The sequence below is a fragment of the Teleopsis dalmanni genome, chromosome X (assembly GCF_002237135.1).
Source record: "Teleopsis dalmanni isolate 2A chromosome X, ASM223713v2, whole genome shotgun sequence".
In the NCBI taxonomy this organism is placed as follows: Eukaryota; Metazoa; Arthropoda; class Insecta; order Diptera; family Diopsidae; genus Teleopsis; species Teleopsis dalmanni.
The window spans coordinates 72,125,173-72,151,301 of record NC_051848.1 but is presented as its reverse complement, the minus strand read 5'-3'; the positions used below and the strand labels follow the sequence as shown (position 1 = coordinate 72,151,301).

The 26,129-nt window shown below is 27.7% G+C and overlaps 2 protein-coding genes across 6 annotated transcripts; one reads left to right on the top strand and one right to left on the bottom strand.

Annotated features, from left to right (window-relative positions):
• The first annotated feature begins 1,124 nt into the window (after positions 1 to 1,124).
• On the top strand, positions 1,125 to 3,379 carry LOC119689316 (inhibitor of growth protein 5-like). The gene is made up of 5 exons (XM_038104119.1): positions 1,125 to 1,161; positions 1,390 to 1,749; positions 1,809 to 1,990; positions 2,765 to 2,923; positions 2,977 to 3,379. The coding sequence occupies exons 1-5, from the start codon at positions 1,125 to 1,127 to the stop codon at positions 3,076 to 3,078; spliced, it is 840 nt and encodes a 279-aa protein (XP_037960047.1). The 3' UTR covers positions 3,079 to 3,379.
• A 6,076-nt stretch (positions 3,380 to 9,455) lies between these two features.
• LOC119689562 (cyclin-dependent kinase 5 activator 1) lies at positions 9,456 to 22,821 on the bottom strand. Of its 5 annotated transcripts, none has more exons than XM_038104418.1 (5): positions 22,652 to 22,821; positions 16,734 to 17,570; positions 15,026 to 15,163; positions 9,946 to 10,151; positions 9,456 to 9,811 (listed from the first exon to the last, which is right to left on the bottom strand). In XM_038104418.1, the coding sequence occupies exons 2-5, from the start codon at positions 17,559 to 17,561 to the stop codon at positions 9,664 to 9,666; spliced, it is 1,320 nt and encodes a 439-aa protein (XP_037960346.1). In that variant the 5' UTR covers positions 17,562 to 17,570; positions 22,652 to 22,821; the 3' UTR covers positions 9,456 to 9,663. The 5 variants fall into 5 exon arrangements, with proteins under 5 accessions (XP_037960346.1, XP_037960347.1, XP_037960345.1 ...); XM_038104419.1 differs by lacking the exon at positions 22,652 to 22,821 and adding an exon at positions 22,118 to 22,268; XM_038104417.1 differs by lacking the exon at positions 22,652 to 22,821 and adding an exon at positions 22,069 to 22,113.
• Between the last annotated feature and the right edge of the window lie 3,308 nt (positions 22,822 to 26,129).

Genomic DNA, 26,129 nt, shown 5'->3' with positions numbered 1-26,129 from the left:
ATTAGCAAGGTGTGGAGACCATTGCTAAAGTTTAATTCATTTGATGGATGAATAACAAGCAACAATACCTTGTCTCTTTGATAACAAATTTTTAAAGGAATTTGGATTATAATGCATATGTAAGTTTGAATATTCGAAACTTAATGATTAAAATAAGGTAATAGAGTAAATAAATACAGAAAAAAACATCCTTAAATAACTGTTTTCCCCTCACATATGAAGTTTGGTCAATATGGTTACCGAAGAAACATTTGCTCCGTTTACTCGAGCCTTAAAAGTTGTTTTAAGGCTCTTAAAACCGATTTCAAGCTCGCGTACACACCCGAAATTGAATTTTGCTTAAAAGCAGTTTTAGATTACTAAAAGAAGTTTAACAACACTTTTAGTAAGAAACATCACTTTTAAGCATTGCGTAAACACCTTGAAAGCAGTTTGAGGTTTGAATTGTCAGCTGTTTACTATCAATAAGTATTTAAATTTTATTACAAATAACAATATTGACAAAAAATCTAAAAATATCAAGAAAAATGGAAAATAAAAAGAAAAAATTGGATAAAAGAAGAAAAACGTATTTAATTAAATACTGAAAATAAATAGTAAAATTGTTGGACGGCAAGAAATATAGAAAGTACACTATATATATGAAACAGTTCGCCAAAAAGTAGAAGTCGAAAGTACTACCATTTTATTAAAGAGTTGCTCACACATTTCTCGTAATTTTGTAAATTTTATATGGGATATTTCTAAAATTTTTAATGTTTTATTATTTTATTCTACTATTTCGGTTATAATATCTTTTGCGATAAAAGTGAAACAATCTGCAGTTTTACTCTATCCATTTTTCATATGTTTAATACATTTTTGTTTACCGCTTAACAGTTGACTGATAAAATCAATTTTATAAATAATTTTAAGACTCGCGTAAATGTAGTGATTGTCATGAAACCATCATAACTCAAATCCCGTAAATTTGTGTGTGTAAATTCCGTTTGATAATTTACTATTAGCTTACATTATTTGGTGTATGGGCTGCTTTCTATTACCAACATCTGTAAATATTGTTTATAAACATTCGGGTTTGTTGTCGATTATTCAATTTATATATTTTGATGAAAATTACTGGAATGTCATCTGCAATTTATTTAGAAAATTATCTGGATGGTATGTGAATTTAGCTACCAAAATAAATATTTTTCAAAGGATCGTATGCATTATACATACATACATATGTATGTGGGAATGTGTTCTGAAAATATTAAGTGCATTTTAATAGTAAATTTTTGGCATATACCGTTTTGTGCTTGAATATCGCTATACAGTTTGATATTTTTACTTAATACAATTTGAAGGAACTTATTTTATTGATTTAAGAAATAAATTTTGACTTAGGTTTAGAATCATTACCAACAGAATTGGAGCGTAATTTTAAACTTATGCGTAAGTTAGATGACCGGGCCCAAACTGCTATGAAGAGTATAGACAGCCATGCAAAAGAATTTATGCAAAAATTATCATACAACAGTAGCTCCATGAATGAGGATGAACGTAAGGAAAGATTACTTGACATTCAATCACTGTTTAGTAAGGCAAAGGAATATAGCGACGATAAAGTTCAGCTAGCAATTCAAACGTATGAACTTGTTGATAAACAAATACGGCGTTTAGATAATGACTTGGCAAGGTTTGAAGGCGAAATTCAAGAAAAAGCCGTGTCTGTCGGAAGTAAATCTGAAGAAGTGATTTTGAAAAGTATGTATGTCCATATATTTCTATGCAACATTACAACATATGTGTGCAATCATTTTTAGAAAGTCGTAAGAAAACTGCTGAGGCTAAATTAGCTGGTAAGAAACGACGTTCCTCTTCAATAGAAGGAGAAATAACAACGAATACCTCAGGTATAAGTGCAGGCTTAGCGGGTGCGCACGGTAGTAAGAAGAAAAAACAGAAAAATAATTCTGAAAAAGAAGTTCGACGAAAAGCTATTAAGGTATTTATGTAAAAATAATTGATTAATAATATTTTTTAATGTAAATTAAATATATATAATAGTTTTTTAAAGCTAAATACATTATATATATAAAATACTTATAAAATTTATTTTAAACCAATGACACCTAATATTCATATCGCACACCCTCTTCAAAAGAGGCAAAACTCGAAATTCGTCAATTTCCAGAAAACGCAAAAAATGTTTTGCAGCGTAGTGTCATACCTAACAAAAAAAATTGATATAACTCTTTTTTTTGATAATTTGCAACAATAAAAACAAAGTGGAATTTTGCGTATTAGTAGACAGGTAAACTATAAGCAAGTTTCATACATTAACTCAAAATTGACGAATTTCGAGTTGTGTCTGTTTTGAAGAGGCGATATGTGCTATTGATTCAAATTGTAATTAATGTACAATATTAACAAAAAGAATATAAAAAATCTGTTCAGATGTGCACAGTCAATTTGTGTTCGTATATTTATCGCAATCTTATTCGCAATTAACTCAAATATTCAATTGAACCTGCAAAGGCACTGAATTTTGATAGGTGAAGCTTAAAAAAATAAAATAGGTAAACTAAAACGTATTCGTATAAAAAAAATAGTGAGTATGGCTTAAAGTTTATTGTATACATATATATTTGCATATAATTTTATGATCGAAATCAAATTTCAGTATAAAATTAAAAAAATTTGAGTAATACAACTATTTGTATAAATGTAGTTTACGTAGTTTACATATAAATCTACATTTTGTTATTCTTTCTGTTAGAAAATCAATGATATGGATGACTCGGAGAAAGAATCTGGCCATACTGCAACCACTCACCCTAGCGATGTAATAGATATGCCAGTTGATCCCAATGAACCAACATATTGTCTTTGCCACCAAGTTTCGTATGGTGAAATGATTGGCTGCGATAACCCAGATGTATATATTAAGATTTAATTGCTGTTTCCATATTTATTTTATTTGTTTTTTAGTGTCCTATTGAATGGTTTCATTTTGCATGTGTTGGCCTCACAACTAAACCAAAAGGAAAATGGTTTTGTCCAAAATGTTCGCAAGATCGAAAAAAAAAGTAACCACTATAAACAAAGCAACATTTTCGAATATATGAAGCATAAGATTAGTTTGTATTTTATTTATTCCTTATATTCTGTATATATAGCACATCAGTCAATAATATGGATGACTAACTAAGAAAAACAATTTTTTTTCTGCCAAAAATCGATTTTACTCGTCAATATAATCTCCTTCAAGGACAATACAATAATTTCCAACGCTTCTCTTACTTCTCGATGCCGTGCTTGTAGAAGGATTTGTCTTTTATCTCAAAATAGGCTTCAGTTGCAGCAATTACTTCTTTATTTAAGATGAATTTCTTACCGGCGAGCATTTTTTTGAGATCAGCGAATAGCCAGTAGTTGCTGGGGGCCAGATCTGGACTATACAGTGGATGAGGAAGCAATTCGAAGTGTAATTCGTGCAATTTTGCCATCGTTTTTATTGACTTGTGACATGGGGCATTGCCTTGATAAAACAAAATTTTTTTCTTCGTTATATGCGGTCGGTTTTTCACAATTTTTGCTTTCAAACGATCCAGTAATGCCGCGTAGTAGTTACTATTGATGGTTTTTCCCTTTTCAAGATAGTCCATGAAGATTATACCATGTGCATCCCAAAATACTGAAGCCATAACCTTCCCAGCTGACTGTTGTGCCTCTAGCCGCTTCGGACGTGGTTCCCCGGCTGCAATCCACTCAGATGATGATCGTTTTGATTCTGGAGTGAAGTTATGGATCCATGTTTCATCTATTGTTACATATCGACGCAAAAAATCTGATTTATTACGTGTAAACATCGTCAAACACTGCTCTGAATCATCAACAAAAGAGCTTTCTCATGGTCAAATGTTCATGCATAATTGTAAACACACTGCCTTTTGATATCTCTACGGTCTCAGCTATCTCATGCAATTTCAATTTACGATCGGATATAACCAATTATTGGAGTTTTTTGATGTTTTCTGGAGTAACCACCTCAATTGGATAACCAGAACGTTCACCATCATCGGTGTTTATACGATCACGTTTAAATTCAGCAAACCAATAACAAATAATTTTTTTCGATGGAGCAGAGTCCAAATAACACTTTTGCAGCCATTGCCGAGCTTGTACAGTATTTTTTTCATCAAGAAGTTTTGAATATAACAAAGTAGCTTCACTTAAACGGCTATCACTTTTTTCTGACTAATTGAAATGTCATGAAATTTTACACATAGTCTTTTGAAGGTTGGTACTTCATAAAAGTCATATAGATTTAACAATGGCAGCGCTATCTGTGTGTCAGTCGTACGACTTATTGACTGATGTATTACAGTTCTTTTTGAATGATTTTTTTATTTATAATATTGAAATATAGTTATATTATATATCCATAACATTACATAGATTATGTATATATAAAAAATTATTTTAATAATCTAATATCAAATTATTCATCCTATAGCTATTAATTTAATATGTAACAATGAATTTTATTAAAAACCAATATGCTCTCTGTAAACCGGAGACTCAGAAATATATAAAAGCAAATCAAGTAATAACGATTAATTGATTATAATATCACCGCGTCAATATTACTGCGGTATCTGTATACAATTTTTATCAAAATCGTTTTTAATCCAGCTATAACGAAAAAGGTATTATCCCAAAAAAACTGACACTATATTTCTTAATTGTTTCCTTAATTTAATGTATAATAATAATATATATTATTAATCTATAATAATAATATATATTTTAAATCTATAATAATAATATATATTATTTATTAATCTTTAATAATAATATATTATAATAATAGTTTTTTATGTCACTATTTAAACAATTTATAATTTAATTGTCCAGTTTAACAAGAGCATACTATATTCCACGAGATAATAATTAAACCATTAATGCCTTTATATAAAAATTTATTTAGCTATTATATATTTTCAATAATGAGTTATTCTGTTATAAAATCAAAAATATAATTAAAATAAATATTGTCAAACGTATGTATTGTTTTGATGTTAGAAATTAAGATGCATGATTATTTAAAAGACACATCAAGGTGAATTTCTCGCCAATTATATTCCATTCTTTCCCCTTTTTACTTTGCATAATATTGTTGCATATGTATATTTGTATAATAATAAAGTTGAATAGGTCACAAACAAATCTCTTAATAAACAATAGCACCCCGTTCAAGCAATTACAATGGAAGCTTGTTTTATGTCAAAAGATTCTAATATCGTTAATGTGTGATAAGAACTTTATAGCTGGCTTAAGGTGAAATAAAATAAACGACTAACTACAATTATTTTCAAAATACTTTTGTTTAACTTCAGCAATTTAAAAAATTGCAAGAAAATAAATAAACTATAATTTTTAATATAAAAAACATTTTAAATAATTCAATCAAATACGACGACAATAACATAAATGTAAGTTACTCTGATACTAAAGAGCATCAGTATTATTTTTATTAAAACATTTAAAAAATACTCAAATAATGACATTTGTATATATAGTTTAAATAATCTAAAATATTTTTTGCCTAGCAATGTGATATTGCTAGGCAAATTTGTAGACGATATTTACTTAATTAGTACCTCCTTAAGAAGATGTCTTAAAGATTAAAGATAAAATCCTTTAGGAGTTCATTCCTCATATATTTAGTAAATGTTGCACATGCTTTTCATATCTGAGGCAAGAATCATTTAAATAAAGGTTTAATAATCTATAGTGGTTATGTACCCAACAGAGATTCATCAATAAATGTATTGGAAGACATACCATTATCATTCTTATTTAAGAGAAGCGAACTTGTCTGTATAACGTTAAGTATTATACTGAATACAGGAAAATATCAATAACTGCTTGCATTATACTAACGTATTATCACAGATATTTTAAATTTTCTGTATCTGGTAATCCAAAGAACAGAAATTTTTAAACACCTTATTTCAAACACCATCCTAATGTTATTTGGTTGAACTCAAGGACTTTAAAGGGGTTTACCTAGACAAAACAAGCTAAAGGTTGTCTTGCAGAACTTCCACCAATGCTCAAGAAGTTTTTAAGATATTTGTAGTTCCTCAGAAAAGGCTGTACTATATACCCTGTAACCTATTTTAGAACCGCTAAAAAGATTTTATATTTTGGAACCATAAAACAAGCAGTTGATAATTTATTATTATAAACTAATGTTTTGTAGATATATTTTATCCTGTCACCTTTTGTACAAGTATTTCATGCTTTAAACCAAAGTTTCTATTTTATTATTGTAGTATATCTACAAATTAATTATATTATCAACAAACAAAATAATTATTTGTTGATGGTAATATGATGATATACGGTACCGGCACATGCCAAAAGCAAAGATCTGCATTTTGCATTGGTCTCAATCTTGCCATGTAAAAAAAGAACTTTAATTCTTTTGTTTTGCGCAAATGAAATTCGTAAAGTGCATTAACTTGCATTGGAATTTTATTTAACCCGAATTATTAAATAATAATATATTTTATTTTTTAAATTAATTAAAATGCATAATAAGCACTTTTATATGAAAAATACTAGGAGAGTAAGGGATCGTGCACTGCGACCTAAAAGATCTATTGTGCCTAGTTGCAACATAGTTATATTCGCCACGGGAAATACCTACAATACTTTATCCTTTAACCACTTTACATTATAAACTATTCAGTAGTTAACAATCCAAAAGTTTACAATTGTTCTGCAATCAACTCTACGATTTTTCAAGCCTAACTTTCAAACTAAGATATAAAAAATAATGACTAAGGGATAGCCACTCAATTTAAAAAAAAAAATCGTGAAGTTTAGCTGTAACGACTACCGGAAGATTGGCTAGTTAGGTGTCTTCTTAAAACAAAACATCTTTCATTTTCGAACGGGAATGTTGTTTGGTAATTACGATATTCATTTACATAATAATGTTGCATAGTATACATAGTATAGTATATTTGCATAGTATAGTTAGCACGATCCGTATCACGATCTTGCCAATTTAAAATTGAGGTAGGCATGAACATCTACTCGCTGATGGTCAGCATAGTCATCGTTCTCGGGTTTTTCGAAGCCAATCAGCTTCTAAATCAACAGTTTTCTTATTTTTAGCCTCTATTGTGATGTAGAGCTCATTCTTGACAGACAAAATTTACACTTTATAGGCCACCTATTTACCTGTGCACTATCACAGAATGATAAGGCTGCACTGGGGAGTTTTTGAGAGAAAAGTTTTTCGTAAGATCTTTGGTCGTATACGAGGCATCCAGTGGCTTCACTGATTTCGTAATGTCGTGAGAATGGATTAGGGTGCTTCAATGAAAAAAGTTTTTAAAGCGACAATTGAAGAAAGAAGACCCCTCTATGACCATGTCTCCGATGAAGTTATCAAGTTAAAGGGGTACTAACCGCACTTGATATATAAGATTAGAGAAGGCGCATATGCAGCAGAGGCACATAAAAATACTGTGTCGAAACAAAATCCGATAACAGGTATAAACGCCAAATAAATAAGTAATTTGCCTCTGGGTTGTACTGGTGTGCTCAGGTTCCATAAACAGCATTGAACCCATCTTGTATTACTTGATTCATTCTAATATGGCCTTTGCAATGTTTGAATGATTGCCTTTTGTGTTCAAAGGACAGCAAACTTTGTAATTCTTATAGCTTTATCTTGATGCACTCATATCCTGTGCAAGTTTTTCGAACTTATTTGGTCGTGATGTAATACCATTTGATAAATTTTTCTAATATTTTCATTAAAGTTTTATTAAACTTTCGTTATAGTTTCCTTCAACTAATCTATTACGAACGTTATAGTATTATTTGAAAAGTTTTCGTCATGCTTTCCCCACTGACTTACTAACAGACTTACTGACTTTTATTCTTTTCAATATCATATATTGTATATCATTTGAACAATAATTTATGCATGTACAAGTCGAAAACTTCGCAGTAACAACTTTTTACCATAGAAAAATGTATATTAATATTAAAAATACAATATCATATCTAACGTTATGCCCTATATTTTAAATTAGGTTTAAAATAAATGAGAATTATAAATGCATAAAATTCAACATACTTATGTAAGCGAATCAGGTTTGAAATAAATGAAAATTATAAATTAATAAGAGCATTAAAACCACAGTATGTTCGTTTATAGCTCGTTTTTTATAATTATTAATTCTGCTTAAAAGACTAGGACTATAAGCAATAAAATTAAATTACTACAGAGTCTCTATGTTACCGTAGACTAAAATATTTAATAGTTCGGGTAAAAATTGTTTAGTTTTTTAGATGTATTCTATGCATTTATAAAATAAAATAATAGTTTGTGCATATCAAGTTAAACCAGTCTAAGAGTGTAAGGAAAGTAATTTCATTATTTCGCAATAGAGAATTTTAATTCGTTTTCTTGTCCATAAGTTTATATTGGCATAGATAAAAACATGCACTTTTGCAGACATCAGCTGGTGAATTACTCGAACGATGAGCCGACTCAAAGCGTCATGAAAGTCGCATTTAATAAATAATTGTGATGCTGTCTGCTTGTAGGAAATTACCGGGAATCGTTTTTTTAGAGAAGGTGTACATACAGTGGTTCGCAAACTTTTTTCGACCCAAAGATCACAATGAAATTTTTGTTTCTTAGTAGGGACCACAAAGTTTAAGAATAATAAATTGTTTGATTATTTTAAAATTCTTTATGCATCTCTAGGCTATAAAATAGGTATATAATTACTTGGAAATTGTTTGTGCTTAATTTTTAATAAGTGAGGTTTCAGTGAACAAACTACAAGATATTTATCCATACCTGTTAAATTTGATTCACGGACCTTTTTTAACCATCTCGATTTTTAACTACTGGTTCTCTAGACAATATCGCAATCACATTTGAGTTGTATTGTTCCTTTTTTTTTAAAAAAGGGATGAGTTTTAGTCAAAATAATGAAAAGGGTTTCAGAGATCTGATTTATGTTGGGCAGATCTTGAAAAGCCTTTGCATTTCGGATCATCCTAATGCTTATATCAAATCAACATAACTTTTTAGATTGCAAAACTTTTTACTCCATTCTTTTCTATGAGGATGTCAAAATAGGTAAAATCAGTTTTTTGCCAGCAAAGATTAGAAGTTTTATGAGATTGGAAATATGCTACTGCCAGAAAGATGGAAAAAGGTATTGGACCAAAATGGAAAATACATAAATCAATAAAATATTTATTTTTGCTACATTAACATTAATAATTAAATTTAATTAAAAACTAAATTTTCAATGTTTATTTAGTTAAATTAATTATTTTTACTTATATATTTTGTCTACTCAAAAGAATTTTTAAATGAGTTTTTACTAAAAACCCATAGGTTTTTTATTAAAAAAATTAACTTAAAGTTTGTGTTTTGCCGTATTTTTAAGCCAACTTAATGTTTTAGATTACATGAAATGAGTTGAAATTAATAACAAATTAACAGTGACTTAATGACGCAAATTACTTTATGTTACATCCAATTTGCTTTGTTCGTTTAGTATCCTGTAAAACTTGTTGATGTGCAGATAATGAAAGCCGAACGACGATATCACGATCTTCTATACGTCAAGCTCCACCACAGGTGTAGCTACCGTTATTGTTGGTTAAAAATTGTCCGCAAGCTTTAAGTTCCGTAAATACTTCAGTAAAAAAACCAGGTTCAGCATTTATTTTAAGCATTTTGTTACTCAAGCGATTGACAATTATTAGGCATCTATAAATAAAATGGAATTTAGAAATGTTATTACTGTGGAATGTTAAAAATGGTAAGTCCAAAAAAATAAATACTTTTACTATGTGTGCACCTATAAATATGTAATATTACAAATACAATAACAAAATATTTACCTATCCCAAAATTTATCTTTTGAATCTTCTACTAAGAATGGCTTCAATGGGTAACTGATTTCGTTTCCCATATATGAATACGATAGATATAAACAAGTTAAAACAGCTGCTTGCAATTCAGACTCCTTTGTTTCTTCTCCATCTACCAGCTCACGCACAAGCATGTACACGAATACGACATTTGCTGGATTTATGAAAGCAACATCCTGAAAAATGGATTACAAGAAAACATACGAATTAAATTAGAAGATATGAATATTATGACTTTATTTATTTTCGACTGATATCGTATCACATAAAGGTGGATCCACACCAAAGCGAACGCTTGCAGGTAATCGTACCTGCAAAAGTTCGTTTGTTCGCAGGTGTGGAAGCACCTTAATACGATATAGATCACTTAGTCTTTTGTGAATTTCATGCATATTCGTCATATGGGACAATACGAGTCCGCTTGATCGTACACCAAGCTTAATATTTAAACTAAAATTGAATAGCTTTAAAAATATTGAAATGATTTGTAATTTTCGAATTATTTTCCGTCTTCTAACTTTATTATTAGAAAAATATTATATACATACTTATACAATACATATAATATAAGATAATATATATAATATTAAATATAGTATATACAATATTTAATATAATATATGCAATTTATTATATATAATAAAAACAAAATGAATTCTGAAAATGATAACCAAGTAGATATAAGAGATAAACATTTTCCAATTCAGCCCCTTACTTTTCCAATTATTACAAGTAGGGCGCTACTACTTGTAATAATCTAAGTTTTAGTACAATATTTTTCTATTTGCTTTCAATGTTTTTATTAATTATTATTCTACAGTTTTGCAGTATTGAGAAAATATAAGGTAACTTACTACCTATGATGTTAAGAATAATTAAAAAAAAAATAGTAAAAATCTGAACGTAAGCTCTTAATAAATATAGACTTCTAAATAATTGAATATAATCTACGATGTATAAGAAATATCTTGGCACATTGCTTTTTTTTATACCATATAATGTTAAATACTCAAACAAAGTTCATCATTTCTTGATCTTAAATAAAAACAAACATGGATCTACGACCCTAACGCTGACGTTTTCTTGATCGAAAATGAAAAAAGCGTTCTTTGTCAATATCTCAACAACTACTAAAAAATTTTATTTATTATTATTTTTGGAATTCTCTGGCTAAAGTACTTTAGGAATGATTTCACTTGATGCTGTGTAAGATTGTTGTCGACTACGAGTATTGATTCACAACATAACTTTGTGTAGGTATGAAGAGTATATCAACCAAAAAGTAAGTTCCCTTAGTTATGAGAATATTTTTAATGTTTCATTTAATTATTTTATTAAATGATACTAATTTTTGTATTATTAACTCATATATTGGCTCATGCAAGGAGGCCACAAATATTTGAACATATATAAGCATGACTCCTAACTTCGCAATCAGTAACACCAACACTGAAACTATTGAAAATATCTGCTACCTTGGAAGCATAATAAATTCAATATAATTTAGCTGTGTCAATGGCGAAGCAGAATTTACAAGACATGGTCTGCATTTGCAAGTCTCCGAAACATCTGGAGCTCAAGCGAATTATCTCCGAAGACCAAGATCAATGTATATAATGTATGTGTCATATCAATTCTGCTATATAGCTGTGAAACATATAGCTGGTGAGCATTGAAACTAGCCGCATGCTAGCCGCAGTCTTTTATCAACAAATGTCTGCGAAATATATTGAGAATTTGGTGGCCCCGTGTGCTGGACAGTATAACGCTGCTGCAACTCACAAACCAAGAAAACATCAACGAGCAAATAAAACAACGAAAATACAACTGGCTCGGGCACACATTAAGAAAACCCTACGAAGAGGTCTGTCATGCTGCCCTACCCGGCAGGCCTCGGACCACATGGAGATGAACAATCTGGCAAGAAACTAACAAAACATTTAACGAATTAAGATATTTAGCATTAAACAGAAATACCTGGCGATTCTATGTAAATATTATATGTTCCTAATAGAACACGGCTTAATAATAAAAAAAAAGCACGATACAAAGAAAGAGCGTCTTTGCATCTTAGCCTGCTTGTTTACATGATTCCAAATTGTCATGCGGTTGAGCTAAGATACTCCAAACTACTCCTGAGTCCAATGTTCATTAGATTTGTGGACTTTTATAAAAAAATATTCCATAAAATATTTAACAATATACATATATAGTTCATAATATATAATTATAATATAAATAACTGAAAAAGTATCGTAAATGCAAATACGGTATATTTTCATTACTCCCAATTCGATATCCTGGTTATATAAGCTAAGTCTTCAAATATTTATACATTTTGTGTTTATATAACTGTTTGTATTTTTCTATTTCACTCTCCCACCCGAAAAATGAATAAATTACTGGACTATTTTGTAAGAAAAAGTTATTGCTATTATAAAGGTTATAAAACCTCTAGGTCGATCTCTAGTCGAGATGATGTCAATAGCAACATCATAAGCATTTCTTTATAATAGTAGTTAAAGACCTTGATTCCTATACATAAATACAAATACGAAACAGGAAACAATAAATATTGATTAGTAAATAACTAAACTTCTTACGAGTGAATATGTTCAGATAAAGAATTGGTGGCTTATTGGTCAGTAGCACAAGACTTATTTTGCTTAAATTTAATAAATATCATTCTAAGCAACTATATATATTTAGTTAAAAACACTAAATAATGCTAAGTTCATATCAAATAATATTAAGATCTAGTAAATAATAACCTTGGCTTAAGTGTTTGTAGTAAATATTCATATTTTTAGCTATGATAATCTTAACCACCTTGTATTTACATACAAACTAATTGAAAATATGGATACTATTTACATAACTCATAAATCTAAACCTAATTCAATAAATTCATTATCGATAAAGAAGTACATTTCACAACAAATTAACAGTTGGCTAATGAATGCTGACTCTGAGCTTTAAATTTGGCTGGGCACGATTTCAATCTCTGGTATTTGCAGTCTCAAAAAATTGTTTACGAATAATTAAATAAAAGAATTACATATTTCCAAGATCACTGATGATGGATATTTATTAATATTCGAAACAGCTGATCATGATCATCCAAAAATTCAATTAATTAAAATAATAATATAAAATAAATTTTTGTTGTTGTAATTCATTACTTTTCGCAACCTCTCTCGCACTTATATTGTACACTTTTTTAGTGCTTGTTGTATTCACCGAAGTTAACGTGTATTTAGAAAATTAATTTATTATTCACTTATCGTCTTTTGTTCTAATCTATACAAATATTTGAAACTTTCTTTAAAAATACAGTCGAATCCTAATAATTCGAAATCGCAAAGGAACAGCATTTTTTACGAATTAGAGGGGTTTTTAAATGATCGAGATTTCGATTTAACGAGGTCAAAAAAGAAGCAAAATACGAATTAACGGAGCTTTTACATTTCAGTTGATTTTCACATATTTTATATACATATATAACTTTATTAGAACTAAATAATAGCGTATATTTAAACTATTTTTTTCATCAATGCTATTAGTCAGATTAATAACCATTTCCTTGCGGTAAAATAATTTAAAAATATTCATAACACCCTGGTCAAGGGGCTGTAACTTGAAAGTGATGTTTACTGGCAAAAAACAGTGGTTGAGATTAGGAGACCCATTATGCGCTGTACAATTGTCCATAAATATAACAGGATCTTTCGATTTTTAACTTTCATGCTATCATTCAGCATTTGAAGCCATTCGGTAAATAGATCCATTGGCAACCACGCCTTCTTATTGTATCGGTAAACCATTGAAAAGCTGCGGATGTTCTTCAAGCAACTTGAATTTTTTTGTTCTGTATTACGAATTATAAGAGGTTTAATGTTAATTGAATTTCAAATAAAATACGAATTAACGAGGGGACCAAAATGTATGGAAATTTTACGAATTACCGAAGGTTTTTCAAGGGACCAGCAGTTTGATTTGACTGTATATACACATTAAAAAACTAATTGATAAAATTTTATGAAATTCTTAACATAAATTACTAAAGTAGTTATTTCTTACATTACAAATGTTATACTGCATATGAATTGTTTCACTAACTTGAATTCAAATCGATTTATATATAATATTAATATTATTTTAATATTAAACTCTTTTACTCCACACACACAAGCAGTCAGTACTGAATTGCAGGAAAACAAAAAAATAAAGTTTTGCTAAAAAGTCTCATCAGGTTTAAAAATGTCAGTGGATGTTTTCCTATATAAAGATTTTCATAGTTAAAAGTTGTTTGCACTAAATCATTAAATTCCGATAGTAGTGTCCGTATGTTGGCTGGTTCATAAATGTGTGATAATTTTGTACACGTCATTCTATATCGTCGTTTTGACTTTAGTTTTCAATAAGTTTTGACATTGAAAAAGTATGTTCATACAAATATAACAATTATATACAGTTATTGAAAACATTTAAAATTTTGAACCCCTTTGTTTTTTTTTTTTCTTTACACTTCTGATGCTGTTATTGGTGCTTTATTTTTCATATTATATTCTATTCCATTTTAAGGCGCTTTAGCAGTTTCATTGCTTCATGTATGCGAGTACATTCGAGTTGAGTTGAGGGCTGGTGTTTAAAAGGGAAAACAACAATGCGAATGCAAGAACTGTCTACGAAAGAAAAAAATTAGTTTGGAACTGCAATGCTGTCTTGTCTACTATTAAATTTGTTTGTATATGATAAATTGATAAAGTAGATAGGAAGCTAGTAGATTTGTAAGTTAATTATTAATTTGCAACATAACTATTTGTGTTAATAATATTGTAAAAAGAATGTCATCATGATGGATGAACTTCATCAAATTGATAACGTTTTCACAATTCAATTAATTTTTAATAAATTGTATAGTCTTTAATAAAAGGACTCGATAAAAATGTCAATAGAAATGCAACTAACGTATATTTTATTATAAAATCACACATTCTAATTAATCAGATTTTCTTAGTATCCATCAAACTTTGGGTTTTTAGCTCACCTGCCATCCTTGTAGTAATAGGCTTCTATCCACTGCTCGTAACCACATAACTGCATCACCAGCTTCAAAATGACGTAATTTTTTGCATCGACAGTGGAGAAATATTCCTAAACATTTTAATAATTCGGAAGTTGATGCCTGGAAAAACAAATATTATTTTATTACAAATTACACATATATATATTTATACCAAATAATTTTTAAATTTATATACATACATATTTAAAGTTTATTACAATTCATGGATCATCTCACAGTCTGTACCGTGTTACTTAAGTCACCGTACATAGGGAAAAGAATCTTTTTTATCAGAACATAATATCAACGCCCATTCTTATTTCACTTCTGTGGCACCACCCTACCCCCTCCCTAATTGTATTTCTGTGTACGTCCATGGTACTATCAGTTTTTGTCTATTGTTTTAAGATTTGTTAGCTGGAGTAACGTAGACCCACCCAGTCGCTTCATCTATTGCAGAAGCAACTGGATGTACAATCCAGAATCACTTGTCTAGTCAGACAACTAAGTGCAATTCGCTTCTTTAAACAAGGACTATAACAATAATAACTAAACTTATTCATTCAACTGAAGGAACAGGCTTCAGCAACAACAGACAAATAAAATAAGGTTTCATTGATACTTGGATCTAAAAATGAATTGGAATTAATTTTTAGATAATAAGATTTTTAAAGTAAAACTTGTAAGGAACGGGTGTTCACGTGAGATTTACATCGATTACAAGTGATTTAATTTAAAACCATTTTTAAAGCTCATGTAAACGGGGGGCAACTGTCTACTGAGACTACAAATTTTCTACTAATAACAAATTTTATCAGGTCAAGTTTATAAAAGTTGAGATGAAAAGGGATGAATTTTAATTAGGAACAGAAAGATGTTATTATGCATGAAAACAAATAGCAGTGCGAGTTTTTCGTGCGAACCAGCCAGCTTGAAATACACTATAAACGGGATAATAAATTAAAAAAAAACAAACCCTAAAAAACCGGAGTTCAATTTCACTGTTTAAATATATATTTCGTAGAAAAAGACTATTACAGAATATTGTGATTTATTTATTTTACTTTATTTTATTATAGAATTTATGAAATTTTTTTTTTGTAATTTAAACATTAAAAATTACTTAAATTATTTATGTATACAGAAGGTATGCAATGCAGAAGACAAAAAGTGATAGCTTTCTGGATATATGTTATATATATTATAGATTACACCCCGCATTATGAGAGAGAAACAAAATAATTCATCTGAAAGGAAGTGATCAAAAAAAAAAACTACTTAAATATTTTATATAAAATATTCTAAAGTGAATGGGAACAGAATACCCATAAAATTGGGTATTAAAAATCAGGTGAGGTATATATTATAGATTACACTCTGCATAATGAGAAAGAAACAAAATAATTCATCTGGAAGGAAGTGACCAAGAAAAAAAAGTGAATGGGGACGGGATACCCATAAAAATGGGTATTAAAAATCAGGTCACCTCATACTGAAGTGAAGGGTATACTACACCGATGTCTGTAACTACCAATAGATGGTATTACTATAAATATCAATATTTAAAAAATACTGTTAACTTCATTTAATATATGTATATATATTTCATATTTAATGTATGTTAACTGAAAAGCTGAAGTTATTTGACATTGGAAAATAATAAATGTATATCAATTTTGTTATAACTTACTTGGATGACAGTTTTTCGAGGAATTTGATTGCTATTTTTAACTTGAATTTTATTTGCATGAACTTGTGACGGCAGCGAAAGTGTTAATGGTTGTTTTTGTATTAATTTGTTATGGTTGCTTATTGAATTCGTATTGTTAGCTCTGACAATGTCAAGAGATGTTGGTGTCTTTAGAGCTTTAGCGGTTGGAAAATAGGTATTGCGAGTCTGTTGACTATTGTCTGTATTTATATTTGGATGTTGATGCTCCTCAAAATGATTACAATGAATTTGAACATTCTTGTTCTTATCAGAGGTTGTTGAATATGTGGACTCCAAAAACTGTGCCTTGAAGCAAGCTGCAGGTAAATTAGCACATTTATTTTTGTTTTCTATTTTCTTTTTACCATGGGATGATGCTAGTTTCTTCCATGATAGAGCATTTATAAATAATGAATGCTTTTTAAAATTTTTTTCTATAGTGCTCTTTTCAGATAAAATAATTGAATTTTCATTATGTGAATCTAAGTCATTATTAATAGTATCCTTGCTAACATTATTCAGATTGTTATAATTATTTGTATTTATGCTGTTGTTTATGCTACCAGAAACGTGCTGTTGATTCAAACCATTTTTTGATAGTTGATGACAGAGTATCTTCTTATTTTCACGATTTCTGGCATTGTTTAATTGTTCATAAGAGAAATTGTTTAAATGAGATTCAATGGAGTTTGATCCTTCACTAAAGTTTTCATTCCTCATGACGGATTCTTGATTGTGTTGAACATTGTGTTGAGCTGAATACACAGGATGTCGATCCCTCGGATTAAAACTTAAAACCGTTCCCATATTTAATATCTTAAAATAGAAACAAATAAATAAAATTTTCAAAATCATGATTGTAATATACGGCACAACATACACAAATATTAATTTTTAAATATTTTATATACATGGTAATTGAATTTTATTTGATTTGATCGATAGTAGTCCCGGTGTGAAATAATATATTATTACTATTTCAATTATATCCGCATTTAATTAATTAATCAGTTTATATACTCTCTAGGCATATATTGCTTAATCTGCTTATATGTATAGTGCGTTTTAAGGATACAGTTGGTCAATGTTAATTGTTTATAATAACCATTCTTATTTTTGATTTGCATTTTTTTTAACTCTGGTAATAAATACTATCAAGCTTCCAGAGTTCGAAGTACTATTTTGCATAGAAAAGGTTTGATTTATGGAGACTTGGAGTTGAAGATTTTTTTTGTATTTGTATACATTTATATTTGTATTTGCACTCTATTTAGCTTGATTTATAGAAAATTCGATTTTTAGGACTTCAAATTATGGAAGTTTGACTGCATTATTACATGAACTATTAACTAAATACTCGAAAAAATATTATTGTATTATACACACTAATATATAATATTATATTATGTATATACCATAAATCTACAATACCTTAATTAACTTGATAAATGTACAGAAATAGGATGGGTCCTATTTCCACACCTATATATTATTATATTTACGTTTCATACTTACTACACTTTAATAAGCTATAATTGTGTAATTAAAATTAAGTTCTATTAAGTTAACTACCGAATCTAGTTATTTGTCAAGATTTCGTAACTCAGTGAAGAATATGCATTTGTGTGCATACTCGTCTGTTTGTTTGTACATATTTCGATATTTCGATTAACTAGTTATGGACTAGTCAATTTTAACTTTGCACAGGTTTTGTTAGTTCAGGATAAAACTAATCGACTACATATCTTCAATTCAAAACAATTCTAGATATGTGTTTCGGATTTAATAACTAGTGTAAATTTAAATACACATTTATTTATTAAATAATAAGTAATTAATTTGTAATATAACTATTTGTAATAAAAGATAAATATAAAATTAACTTTTTTCTTGAAAATTGATTGTATTTAGACTTTTCTTGACTAATAATTTGTTTTTATTATTTAAAAATATTTTAAAATAATTTTTTTAAAATGCTTTTAATAATTTTAAATTAGATTGATTTTATAAATATATAAACAATTAAATCGACTATGTAAATAAGAGAATTTAATAAAAATAATGAATAATTTTATTTTTTTAAATTAAAATAATTATATAATAATAATTTATAATAATAATTTATAATAATAATTTTGTTATATAATTTTATTTTTTTAAATTAAAATAAAATTATTAAAATGAAACAAATAAATATATAGCTTGAGTAAATGAAAAATTTAAATAGTATAAGTAACAAATACAACTACAATAACATAAATAAAAGTTATTAATATTATAGAAAATAAAAAACTATATTATAGTATAAACATATTAAGATTAATGTCATAATAAATCATGTGTTAATTGTTTTTGCTTGACACTTAGGAAACAAAAATAAAATTAAACATTAAAATAAAATTATTATAAAACAAATTAATATATAAATGTATAAAAATTATTGACACCTGAAAATAAATTATGTGTAAAAAAATCCAACAATAATAATATTTTTATGTAATATTATATATTATGTATTATGAAATATATTATCTGTAAAACTAAAATTAAAAAAAATTGAAGAAGCTGTGTAATTTGATATGTAATAAGCCTGGAAATATTAATTTTAAATTCTCAGGGGAGCTAACTGTTAAATGCAGATCAATTAAGATAAAAACATAATTAAAAGTTTGAATTAATATTATTCATTTATTACTAACTCACTCACTTACTATATAAACTCACTTACTATATATAAATAGTGATTCTCAATGAAAACCAACTCATAAGAATGTGGGTTTGCACTAATGCTTCCTGCTGACATGAGATCTACGATCTCTTAAAACTTGCCTTGATATGAATAGGCAAGGTATAGCCAAGGGTCAAAATAAATGTAGTGGCAAGGACAGAACATTTCAAATAGACCTCGCAGTAAGAAATGTTTTTCAGTAATTAACACTGTTGCAATGAAGTATTGGATTTAATAAGAGTACAGAATTTTAATACAGCTATCCACAATTGGATGATTATCAAAATTGAAGAGTTAATTAAAGAGAGAGAGCTTGCTCTCGATAAAACAGATTAGTTATTATTATTTTTTCTTATATACAAACACGATATTCGCACACCGTTTACAATGAATAATGATTACAATTAATTAATTAAAACCAATTCGGTTTACTGTTTTTTTAAAAGAATTGATTTGGTCCCAGAAATGACGGAAAATTTACATCTATATGGTGTGGATGACTATGCCACATTATCTGCTGGGGATGATGATGCTGAATTGTCGATCATCGAATTCACATCTTGTGGTTTAGATAATTGCTTTTTGCTGTCAGATATATAAAGAGAATTTATGATAAAAACATTGTTAATAAGAACGATAAGTAGAATATTAAAAAAATAATAATATTAATAAAAATCAGACAGTTTGGCTTTATCGCATTTTGTTTTGTTTGTTGTGTGAGAGAGTGCATCACTTTAGGTGTATTAAAGCAAGGAATAATTTGGCCACCAATTCACTAAATAAAAAGAATCTATAATATATCAACAAAATGTGCTTTCTTTATTGAGATTTAACACTTTTTATATATCTTTAACTTTATTGGAATTTATTTTTGTGGAAAGTTGAGTGAGATTGGAATCATATTAACCAACATATGATTGACTTTTAGTAAAACCAACTAATAACTCTTTAAACTCTAATATGAATGATCATATCAGAACTGTACGAAAAGTAATACATAGTGTATCGTCAATATTCCTGTAAACACGGACCGAATAGAATAATAAGAATATTCATAGCTATATCCTTAAACTAATGTTTCCTGTTGAAGTAATTATATATATATGAATATATCGAGTACAACAAAGCCTATTGTACATTTTTGTATGAAATCTTTATAAAAAATTTCTCTATATTGCTTTACATTTGTCAGTCACGACAGTGAGAATGTATTGTAATTTTAATACAATATAATACAGAAATCACAAGAAATGCCTATATATTGCATTATCAGAGGAATAGATATAACTTTTTGAGTTTTCTAAAATATTACAAAACATTTGATATATTTTTATATTGTATCGTTTTACAAAACAATCTGATGTATACACTTTTTGACCTATTTAGCATATGAGATATGTACACATTGTTAACTGGAAGCTTGGTGATAATAATAATAAGTAATAATAAAAAATAAATGTAGGTATTAAAAAAATGAATTTATCTCATAAATACTTATAAATAAAAGTTTAGTAAAAAAACATATTAAAGAAAATTTTCAAGCAAAAATATTATGAGAAAAAGTTTAATAATATGCAATATAAAATCAACTATAACAGTAATGATAGGTTAAAAAAATTACTATAAGAACTACAATTTAATAATATATTAATGTAAGTTGTTTTAGAATATATTAGAAACCCAAAAGCTATAAACAATTATGTTGAAGCCTTTTAATAAACTATGAAAAAAAGTTATATTTATACACACATATATATATATATATAAATCACTGTAAATTTTTATTTTAGTAACAATTACTGTCATAACTATATAGGTTTTATCTGATAATGTTAGTAAAAATTTGAAAATGATTGTATTTATATTGCTCATATATATTATATTATTTATATTATATAATATTTATTATTATGAGTCAAAAACAAGAATTTATTATCATAACTATATAGGTTTTGTCTGATAATGTTAGTTAAAATAGTGAAAATTATTGTATATTTATATTGCTTATTATTTGTATATATAAATTGTAGTTCCACATATCCACATATATTATATATTTTTTTATGTTATATAATATTTATTATTGTAAGTCAAAAACTAGTATTTAAATATATTTATAAATCAAACCATAAATAAGTGGTGGAGAAAAAAATATATGTAAGCCAATGTCAGCACTGCACATTATTGCACTAAAACTGGGCAAAGAACGATAAAATGGCTATATACAGAAAACTGTAAAATTTATATTTTACATTTATATCAACGTCTGTACAATTTGCTTTCGTATAAATATAGATTGTGTATTTGAATTGGGGTTTGTGATCCATTTTCTTTTTTAATTTCCTGGTAATGGAATCTTTCAGAATGTATCCAATGTTTTCGTTAATATTTTTTCTTTTCAGCAAGCAAAACACAATGTCCTTAACTTTCCCGGAAATCTGGGACATCAATTATTTTGTTAAAATCCTCATAAAACTACAGCTTTTCACAAAATATATACTTTCTTAAGTCTTTTATATATTTCTTTTATTTTTACAACACAAATTAGCAAAAAGTAAGTTAAAATAATAAATATTTTCAAATTACGTCAACAAAACTTGCACTCCTTGACATTCTTTTAGATATCACTGCTTACCTGATTTGATTACGAACTAGGTTTTTTTATGTATTTAAATTATTGAACATATCGATTTAATTATAAACTTGTGCAAGGAAGGAAGACAATAAAAATAGAAATCACTGTTAGCTGGACTTGTAGTTTGGGTCTCGTAAAGAATATTATAGTTTATTAATTTCGTAAATTCAATTAGTTATTTTATTATATTATACAACGAAATCTAGTTAATTTATTACTTTAAAATATCATAATATTTTTATTTAAGTCAAAACACTTTTGAATTTTGTATGTTTTAGTAAATTTTCTCATGAAACGTATAAATTTAGCAGTATAATAGTTGTAAAACACAATTCGAAATCAATAAAATCATATTTTACAATGATTTCAATTAATTTTAATTTTAAAATAGATTTTTATTTAATTTATGTATGGTAAGTATCAAAAACTCCCGCAGACTAGTAGTATACAGTTTTTATAGCACTCAAAATAAGTTTTATGGATTGCTTTTCAATTTCTATATTTTTTTATTATATTCGATATATTAACACTTACGTTAACGTTAATTGTTTACAAATTATTTCAACAAAATTAATTTAAATATTTTACAAATTTGCTTTTCAATGATTTGTTTACAATTATCCACCTTTATACCCTTGGAATGTGAATCTGCACAATATAGAAACTGCAATTAATTGATTCCGCTACAGCGCAGGAGCACAATCGAAAGGGTGGTTTTGACTTTATATATCCATTTTGCAGATATGCCTAAATGGAGCATGCCCAGTGCTGTCAAAAAATTTTTCAGCCATTGATTTTTTGTAAATAATCGGTATAACTGTAATTTTTCAGAGACAATACTTGTTTGTAATCGATATTTAATCGATGTTAACTGCATTTAATTTAGTAAACATAACAAAATCATGTTTAGTTATATAAAAAAACTCTTTTTTATTATATATTTGTTTAAATTCCATATAGAAATTTATTATTCATATATAAGTATTACATTTAGTAAATGTAATTAAATAGTAAATAGACAATACTTGTGTGTAATCGATATTTAATCGATGTTAACTGCATTAAATATAATAAACATATCAAAATCATGTTTAGTTATATAAAAAAAACCTTTTTTATTGTATTTTTGTTTAAATTTCACTTAGAAACTTATTATTTATATTTAAGTATTACATTTAATAAATATTAATACATAGTAAATAGTATTTATAGTGTATATTCAGTGTACAAAACATACTGTGTAATTCAAAAATCGCGCGTATTTGAGTATATACATATAGGTTTTCCATTTGTATTAATTTGATTTTTTTAGAAATAAAAAGATTTCTAAAAATGGAACATATCGCTCATCCTCTTCAAAAGAGGCACAACTCGAAATTCGTCAATTTTCAGAAAACTCAAGAAATGTCTTGCAGCATAGTGTCATTCCTAACAAAAAAATTGATATAATTGTTTTTTCGACAATTTGCAATAATAAAAACAAAATGGACTTTTTCTTGTTGGTAGACAGGTAAACTATAACTAAGTTCCATACATTTACTCAAAATTGATTAAGAAAATTAAGAAAAGATTTTTCGATAATCCATCGTTCTGTCATTTTATAGCTCTGTGTAATGTTTTTCTGATCTGATATAAAAAGAACCCTTTTGAGTCATTTGCAGCCATAACAGGAGTTGGAGGTTTGAATCTATATTTTTTTATTTTTAAATATCCTTTATTGGATATGAATAGTACAATCTTAACTATTTGTTAATTTTTTACTATTGCTGAATTGTACCTAATAGATATTAAGTAATACGTGTACGGGTTTACTGAACCAGTATTCAGCTCCCATACTGAATCCATAATGAGGCCACAACATAAGTATGAAGGATATGATCATGCACCGGTGTATTTGTATTACAATGAATCGGGCAATACGACAGTAAAATAAGTTTTAAATAATTGACAGGTTTTTTTTTGTGTTTTATACAATAATTTTGAAATCTTTTGTATACTTAATAGCCTTAAAAATTTGCTTGAAATATATTTTGTTGTTGCGGCTACAAACAACTTGAGTATTCTTGAGCTAGATGTTAAGGACGCTTTAGAACTAAAACTTCTGTATAAGAATCCTATTTATTCATGTAATTAAATTTAAATCATAACTTTTTTTTATATTTTATTTATTATCTGTAAATACAATCTGTAAAAGAATATTCAGTATTACTTATGAATGTAAAGTAGAATAAAATGATATGTAAGCATAACTTAATAATTATACTAATACTGGTTCAGTATGACAAATCAGTCTCACTGATTAATATTTGAATTTAATTATCAAAAAGATTTTGTATATCATATTCAAGTTCTTTTCAAGTTTTATATTTAATCATGATAATTTATATATAAAACAATCTTTTTATTTGTTAAAAGTAGTTTATTAAGTTTATTTCCTCGTCAATTGATTTTATCTCCATTTCTGTATATTTGGAGTTTCAATGAATACGGCCGAAAAACGTTTAAGACTGAGTAAAGTCAAATCTTCTTATCTTATTTTTTCTATACAAGTTTTAAGGAAAATTGATGTTATTGTATTATATGGACACTTTCCTCCACCTACCTATGCACAAGGCAACAACGTTTTTGTTGCAGCTTTGTTGTTTATTCTTTTTAATATAATGTAGATGCTTGGTTGTTTAAAACATGATAAAGAATAAGCAGAAAGCTAATACAGTGAAACTTCTATAACTCGAACTACTGTAAATGAATTTCTCTATAACTCTAACTTAAAAGAGTTCAACAGGATTTTAGAGAGCAAATTACATACAATTCAACTCTCAAAATTTGAACTTCTATAACTCGAATTTCTCTATAACTCGAATGAATATTTTTTCACGTATCAATTGGAATATGGGAAAATGCATTCTATAAGCCGAACTTTTGTTTTTAATATGAATCCATTTTGGTGTTAGGGGAAGTCCTTTTTTCCATGTCAAATGTTTAATTTTTTCTTTCTTATGTTTCTTCTATACAAATGCATAATATTGGAATTTCTTCCGCCGAATATGACCTCTAAATTGCAACGGCTTGATCAGTGAGTAATTCAAAATTTAAAGTGTAACTATCGCAACAGAATCGTGAAAGAAGCACTAAAGCGTATAGAAGTAAACAAAAAGCAGGATATTACACTTGTGGGTTGCATAAATCATGTAACAAAAGCTTGAGATATTAATGTAAGTAGCCAAACGATAGTGCACTGCTTTAAAAAAACTGGATTTGGACAATTGTCTACATAGGACAAACAGGACGACATTCCTTTAGTTTTTTAGAATAATTGATGGAACAGAATTATAAAGCGTGATTTAAACTAAAAAAAAATAACTTCCAGTGCTACTCTTAACGATTACATTGTGCTTGACAAAGAAATTTATACATCAAGCTTTTCTGTAGGTGACGATATTATTGAGGATTATAGCTCTGAATTAGTGGATCCGATTCTAAGCGCAATGGAAAGTGGTGATAAGAGTTCGGTGGATAAAATTGTTCATACACCTTCCAAGAATGATGTAAAAGACTTATTCAAAAAATATATACACCACGCTTTCCTGTAGGTGAGGATATTATTGAGGATTATAGCTCTGAATAAGTGGATCCGATTCTAAGCGAAATGGAAAGTGATGATGAGGGTTCGGTGGATGATATTGTTCATATGCCTTCCAAGAATGAAGAAAAAGACTCATTCAAGATTTTGGATTTTTATTTACAAACGTATGATACTCCAAATGAAGATCACTATAAACCTTGGAATAAATTGGAATCTCTTTTTACTGAAAATAAGAAAAAAAATTAAAATCCCAAACCCTAATTTCTTAAATTAAACCTTCTCTTCAAAATGGTACTTCGAGTTATGCTCAAAAAGTATCCGGATTTTGTTGTTTGTTAACTACTCCTTAGTAATAGACCTTTTTCAAAAAATTTTTTTTGTTATGTTGGTACACCCTTTCTTGAAACATGAAAAAAATTTGAGAAT